We start from the raw sequence: 7,102 nt of genomic DNA on the forward strand, positions 1-7,102 counted from the left end.
TCAATGTAATCTATTACTTTGACCTAATTGTTACAAATGTTGTTACTTTAAGCTAACTTTTTCACCTGCATCTATTACTTTTAGCTCTTTAAATCATACATTAGGCTACTTATAGCCAACAATTTCAACAGTAAAAGCCTAGTTTTAGTTTATTTTTAGTTAACTATTAATGTTATCCATTACTTTTATCTCATTGTTACAAATTGTATTACTTCAAGCTAACCGTTTCACCTGCGTCTATTACATTTCACTATTTTTATCATTCATTATTCTACTTTTACTTAACTTCTAGGTAACTATTCATGTTCTCCATGACTTTAATCTAACTTTACAAATGTTTTTGTTTTTTACCAAGCTTTTCAGCTGCATGTATAACTTTTTCTCTGCTAGCTAATACAACTTCTATGAACTTTATGGTGCTTATCATTTATTTTTCTCTGGCTCAGTCGGTAGAGCTGCTCCTCATTTTTCCGCTTGTCCAAGTGTCCTTGAGCAAGACAATAAACCCCAAAGTTGCTTCCTTGGTACTACACTACTATTACAGAAGCTCACTGCTCCTGGTGCTGAGGATGGGTTTAGATGCAGAGGTCAAAGTTCACGTCTGTGACGATAAATGAACATAAATGGTTCCGAACGGTTTCCATCGTGTTTCTAATGGATGGAATGATTTTGGAATGATTCCGACGCCGGCTGCAGCGTCACTTCAACTCAAAACTCTCTTCACTACGCTGAGTTGCATGAAACTGCCGGCCTCTATCAGGAAACCATTAGCGCTCCCAATGTGGCCAGTAAAACCATTAATTACATAAAACATTGAGTGATGTGCATATCTGCAAGGAGCAGATGATAGGTGTTTAACATACATGAGTGGGAGACCCCTCACCCACTTCTATGAAGTTTGGTGATTTAAAGGAAACTGCACAACCACATTTTCACACCTAGATCATCGCTGCATCACACGCTCTCTCTCTCTCCCCGACGCGTCTCTCTCTGGAGTTATGTATAAAAGGTTTCACCATGAACTCAAACAGTTAGAAACAACTTCAGGGGCAAGAGGCACTCGACTGTTAAGACAGCCGGTCAGACCGCCACAAAGTGATACCGCCAGACAGCCAGACAGCCGGACAGGTCTTTGGTCGCTCCGTCGAGGGATTTGAAAAAAGGCCCCATTCAGGCTTGGGAATCGAACTAGCGGACAGCGTGCAAGAGTGTCAGGGTACAAGCGGCGATACGATGGTTGCCACGGCGAAAGCGGTGGTCTGTCTGTCCTTCTGGTTGATCGTCTGTCAGGTCCAAGGCGCCTACATCACTCAAGACATGAACAAAACCATCCAAAACCTCCTAAAGCACTACGTGAGTATACTACTACTACTGCTGTTGTGCTTATACTACATCAGTTTTTTCTGTGCAGTACTTCAGAAGACTGTTTCCTCCTGCTGCTTTCAAACTCACCACAAACACACAAACACGCGCACACACACACACACACACACACACACACACACACACACACACACACACACACACACACACACACACACACACACACATTGACTAAATGTACGTTTAACGAACGGTTCTGGCAAGTTTTCCAACTTGTAAATTATTGAATGTGTACTTCAGGAGCAGGACTTTCCCTTGATGGTACATTCAAGGACACTCAGACTTCTGAGATTTAAGAATATAGTTTGCCATCAACATCCGTTTAAGTGCAGGAAACAACCGCATTCACGCTGTATTTTAGGGGTTAATTTTTTTTCTCTCTTTGCTTTGCAACAGGTGACACATAAATCTCAGATGTCTGATAGTCCTTGAACGAACCAACAAGAGTTTTAATGCATAAGTCTAGACTGTCTAAATGCAGTGTATGAAAGGACCATATAGAAAATCTTTTTCACAACTTGATTATCTGATATCAGAGCACAGCAACAACAATGTCTCTGAAGTCTCAGATGTCGGAGCGTCCTTAAATGCACCAAGAAGGTTTTTAATTGAGTCCCTGAAAGTAGATATTAGAGAAGATATCATATTCATGTAATCCTTCACAATGTGGGTGATTATTATTTGTCTTTAATTTGATTATCTGACAACCGAGGTTATCAGAAATAATTCGTATAATTAGATGTCAGATTGACCTTAAATGCATCACGAAGGACAGTTCGGGAAATAACTTTTTAATTATTATCTTAACAGAGCTCGTTAACAACGGAGCCTCTAAAGTCTCAAATGTCAGCGCGTCCTTGAATGCACTAATACGATTATTTTTTTCTAGGGAAGTAAAAGAAACTACCAAAACCCCTTTTTCCAACTTTTTTGATTATTATTTGTCCTTGAATGCACCAGTAATTATAATAATTTGTGTATATTTACAAAGAAAATGCTCTTCTTTGCAGACGATTGAACCGTGGAAGATATTCAACGGGACCCCGGTCTTCTCCAAAGATCCACTCGCTGGAAAAATGGAGGTAAATAAAAGTCAACTTTTTAAAGGATCAATGGAACAATTTAACTTATATACATCTACAAATAGGAACATAAAGTCACGATGTTTTATATACATGATTCAACTGTTCACCTCTAAGCTCACATTCTTTTCTCTTTATAAATCCAAAGAAATGTCTATAAAATATTGCAGATTTCATTCGTGGTTCATAGAAATTTAATGGGAACGTCGACTCAACCGTAACCTTTAAAGCAATAGTTCAATATTTTGGGAAATATTTTCTGTCTTTCGGAGATCAGAGGATTGAAACCGCTCTCATGTCCGCGTGTTAAGTACAAGCTGGAGTTCGGTTAGCTTAGCTTAGCATTAAGACTTGGATGCAACAGCATGGATCCGTCCAAAGTGGAAGAAAATACACCTACCAACAGCTCTACAGCCCAATAATAAACACGTATATGTACCCAAAAAGAAACGTAAACACAACTATTTGTGATTTCATGGAAAACTTTTCTTAAATTCGTACTTCTGTACATCAAACAGGAGTTTTACAGCCGTTGGTTGGTCTATTTTTTTTTTTTACTTTTGACAGAGCCAGGCTAGCTGTTTCCCCCTGATCCCAGTCTTTATGCTAAGCTAGGCTAATCGCCTCTTGAGTCCAGCTCCGTTCCAAACACTCATGAGACATGAGATTGACCTTTTCTTTTGAATCTCATAAAGATTGCGAATACGTTTACTTCTCAACCTTTTGACCTCGTTAAAATTAATCTAAACTCAGGTGGTCTCTTTCCATGTTCTCCTGTCGAGCGCCGCCATCTTTGTTTCACTTTTAATCATTTAAAAACTTTTCCTCAATGCAGTCTGACACCGAACAGTTTTTTTATCGCACCTTGAGGTTCTTGTGGTATTTATTTTGTTCACTGCTTGCTCTGCATCATGCAACGTTATGTGCTCGGCTATTCTCAGGCTCCAGATTAAACTTTCACTCTTCACCAACAATTATGAAAAAAAAAGCCACTTCATGTTTGGTTTCGAGTACTGAGCTCCAACACGAAAGAGTCTTTCACTGTTCATGTCTCGGTCTGCAGCGATTCAGTCGGTTGTTTGCTCTTGTTGAAGTATTGTGTGGTTACCGAGATACGATCTAGATAAGATCGAGGCATTGGAAACTAGGCTGCGGTTTTTGCTCGTCCCTGTAAAAATAAACCTTAAGCAAATAAGATGGAAATCAGATCTATATCTGAAGGTTTTAAACGGAACCTAAACCTGTTCGTCCCCCGCAAACAGTTATAACTTGATACAAATTTAGCGATAATCAATTATTAAACTGTGTTTGTTTGGAATCTTTTTAGTTCATGTTGAGGAAAAGATTGTTGCAACAAGATTTTTACTTTTTTGGATCGGCTCGAATGGGATATTGTCGTCGTTTGTTTGTTTCAGTATTGAGAAATGGTTTTAGATCAGGTCACAAAATGTCATAAAAGCCAGAATAATGTTAATATCAGGATGAGTTCATATTTAGGTATTCATGGTGGTACAGAGAGTGTTTTTAGCATAAAGGCCACCCACCCAACACGCCCCTCAGGGTTTTTCCATTTAGTTTCTCCCTCACAATGACCACACAAGTGTTTCATTTCATCAATTTTTTAATTTTTTCCACTCCAGCCACCTCAGTTACTCATCTGAGGTGGAACACTGTTTTAGGCAACAATGAACCTGATAATGGTAGATCTCATATGTGCACCCTAACGATGGACCACAATGGGACCAAATTTCAGATATAATATGTACGGTAGTCTACGACGAGAGAGAAATCATTTTTGGATCCCGTTTGAATTGTGCCATGAATTACAAACACGATGTATGAGAAATTAAAAGATTTCGTCATTTTGTCACAGTTTGTTGCAAAACTTTTGAAGTATAAACGTAACTTGCGTATTCCAGTAGTAAACGGCACTTATGTGTTTGTTCTTTTACCGAAATGATGAAGTATTTAAAAAAAAAAAATTCTAAACCTAACTAAGTATATTAGAAGAATTTGAGAAGTGTTGCTGGACTTTCGTAGAAAAACGCACGAAAGATATCAAAAGATACGAACAATTGTAAGACAAAACATTGACTTAAGTTACATTACATACACAACGTAACGTTAGTGTTGAAGTCTAGAGAAAGTTGAACATTTACACTATTACGCCAAGAGGTCCAGAGCAAAGCGTCCTTATGTGATGGGTTGGTTGTGAGAATGTGAGACCGACATGTTTTGACTTGTTGATGTTGTAGTGTGGCATTCACGATTCACAGTCGATGAGTGGCATTCCCCTTCAAACCCACCCTGCACTTTGTTGAACTCCTGTGTGGGAAACCACAGAGCTTCTTTCCACTTTGTATAAAGGTTTTCAGCTCGTTGAGGCTGGCACAAGTGTGTCAAGACAGAGAACACCAGCTTTGTTATGTTAAAAGGACTATACCACTGATTTTATAACGTTTAGGAAACTTATATTTTATTCGATCTGTTTTCATGTAACGTTCCTACTTTTTTAAGACCTAGATTGAATTTAATCTGTTAAAACTTGCTGCAAAAACTGCATTTTTGCTATGAAAAAGGTCAACAAACACGTTCAGGATGCCTAACCCATCAAACCAATATTTGTTTCTCTCTCAGGCAAAGAGGGTGTTTATGGGCGGTGTTTTGGAGACGTATGAGAAGCTGTTTGGCCTTATGTTGAAGCAGCTGCCCACCCCGAGCCCCCAGACGGCCGGGATCAACGAGCATCCCGTCCAAGTGGCAGCGGGCGAAGACGTCAGGACGGACCTGAACGTCATCCTGCATAAGGTCCAGGAGCTGAAGAAACACCACTACCATGAGCAGGAGAAGCTTCTACACAACCTGAATGCTCTGAAACACATCAAGGTAGAGTGACAAACACTTATACTGAGCGAGAGAGAGAGAGAGAGCGAGAGATCAAAAACTAAGGCTTATTGAAGGTTTATGTAGAGCGTGCAAAGGCCTTAAAGTCAGGCTTTTCTTTAGGTTTATGTAGAGCGTATAAATGTTTCAGAGTTAGAACTTACTGAAGGTTAATGTAGAGCATAGAAAGGCCTTAAAGTCAGGCTTATTTAAGGTTTATTTCAAGAGTACAAATGCCCTTAAGGCTTATGGAGGGTTTGTGTCGAGCTTACAAAGGTCTTAAAGTCAGGCTTATACAAGGTTTATGTAGAGCGTACAAAGGCGTAAACCTTCTGTAAATTAAGGCTAATGGAAGGTTTATTTAGAGGCTTAATTAAGTCATATCACAGGCTGATCCATAAATGTCCCATGAGCTTTTACTAAATCATTTTAAAGCCATTATAAACCCTCTTTTCATCTTACTTATTGGGAAGTTTACTAAAGGTTTTATGTGCTTTTAATAAGTCTATGTGAAACTGTGTTGTTCCTGAGCGTGTGTGGTAAAACGTCTCTTCCTGTCTCTCTGCCCCCTCTAGATGGATGACCATGATGTCCAGAGCAAAGCATTGTTGGAGCTGCCGTGGATGTACGAGGAGGCGAGCTCATTATATAACATCAAGATGGAGAGGAGGCGGCGACGGCGGCAAACCCTGAGGGTCAAAACCCGGAGGGTCAAACCCCGTCCGAGTGGCTAAAAAGAAAACAACAACAAGGATATTTAATGACAAATTGAAAATGGATAAAATTACATTAGGAATATTATGAAACCAAAAAATATCCAATTTAAACCAGCTTTCCAAGTTTGAAATGTTTTTCTGTGTTAAGAGGTTACTTAAGAGATTATTTATAAGTAGAAAGATATTTATTACAGTGACAATAAACCAGCAGCCTAAGCCTAATAGATATTGTAATTTTGTAAAATTCATGTATTTTTTTAAGGAGATTCAGAGATTTATACTTAAAAGAAGCATGGCGGTTTGATCCTGTGAAATGTTTATAAAAAATAATTGTATTCAACTTGGAGTTTAACTCACTTAATCAATCACAATATCAATCAATTATCACCTGGACAGACTTGATTTCTTGATTTTTACTTATTTAAAAACTGCAGATTATTTAATGCTCAGAAAATTTATGAAACATTTACAGAATTATGATATTTTTAATGGTCAGTGGTGTCATTACTTAAATGGTAAAAAATACTGACATATTTAAATGTACTACTTCCTCTAAACATTCAAGTACTTCACTGCAGTACAGGTGCTCTGCAGCTTGTAGTAGAAGTACTATACTCTTCAGGGATTTTTGTATTTTACTGACATGTTGTAGTTTTCTATATTTATTTTTGTATTTAATGTCTATTTAATAATCATACTGCTGTGAATGTTGATTATTTATTGATTTAATTTATTGATTGGCACATGTAGAGAAATGCAACTGAATTAAACAGAATTAACTTCACTATGTGATTTTTGTGATGATTTCTTTAAGGATGATAAGATGCACTTTGTTATTGAGTCCGTGATTACATCAACAGATCTGACTTGTATTTGGTTTCCTAGAATATTTGAGAATCAAGTTTTGGTGACTCTTTGCCGTCTGAATGAAGTTCAGGCGATCATCGACTCCGCAAAACAATCGAACATCAACGTTCTACTAAAGGAAACTCAAGATCATATCGCATGATTATTTTTCTTCATTTTCAGATGTAGATG

The 7,102-nt window shown here is 38.1% G+C and overlaps 1 protein-coding gene across 1 annotated transcript; it reads left to right on the top strand.

Moving 5' to 3' along the window:
* The first annotated feature begins 1,053 nt into the window (after positions 1-1,053).
* LOC129112593 (interferon gamma-like) lies at positions 1,054-6,829 on the top strand. The gene is made up of 4 exons (XM_054624756.1): positions 1,054-1,353; positions 2,394-2,465; positions 5,103-5,351; positions 5,924-6,829. Exons 1-4 carry the CDS (start codon positions 1,234-1,236, stop codon positions 6,080-6,082), a joined length of 600 nt encoding a protein of 199 aa, XP_054480731.1. The 5' UTR covers positions 1,054-1,233; the 3' UTR covers positions 6,083-6,829.
* Positions 6,830-7,102: the final 273 nt, after the last annotated feature.

This window comes from Anoplopoma fimbria, chromosome 23 (genome assembly GCF_027596085.1).
Source record: "Anoplopoma fimbria isolate UVic2021 breed Golden Eagle Sablefish chromosome 23, Afim_UVic_2022, whole genome shotgun sequence".
In the NCBI taxonomy this organism is placed as follows: domain Eukaryota; kingdom Metazoa; phylum Chordata; class Actinopteri; order Perciformes; family Anoplopomatidae; genus Anoplopoma; species Anoplopoma fimbria.

What these genes read in the sequence shown, in the direction of transcription:
- LOC129112593 (XM_054624756.1), top strand. Translation starts at nt 1,234, where the DNA reads ATGGTTGCCACGGCGAAAGCGGTGGTCTGTCTGTCCTTCTGGTTGATC. An exon ending in AAAACCTCCTAAAGCACTAC is followed by an intron (nt 1,354 to 2,393) that starts GTGAGTATACTA and finishes TCTTCTTTGCAG; the next exon opens with ACGATTGAACCGTGGAAGAT. An exon ending in CACTCGCTGGAAAAATGGAG is followed by an intron (nt 2,466 to 5,102) that starts GTAAATAAAAGT and finishes TTTCTCTCTCAG; the next exon opens with GCAAAGAGGGTGTTTATGGG.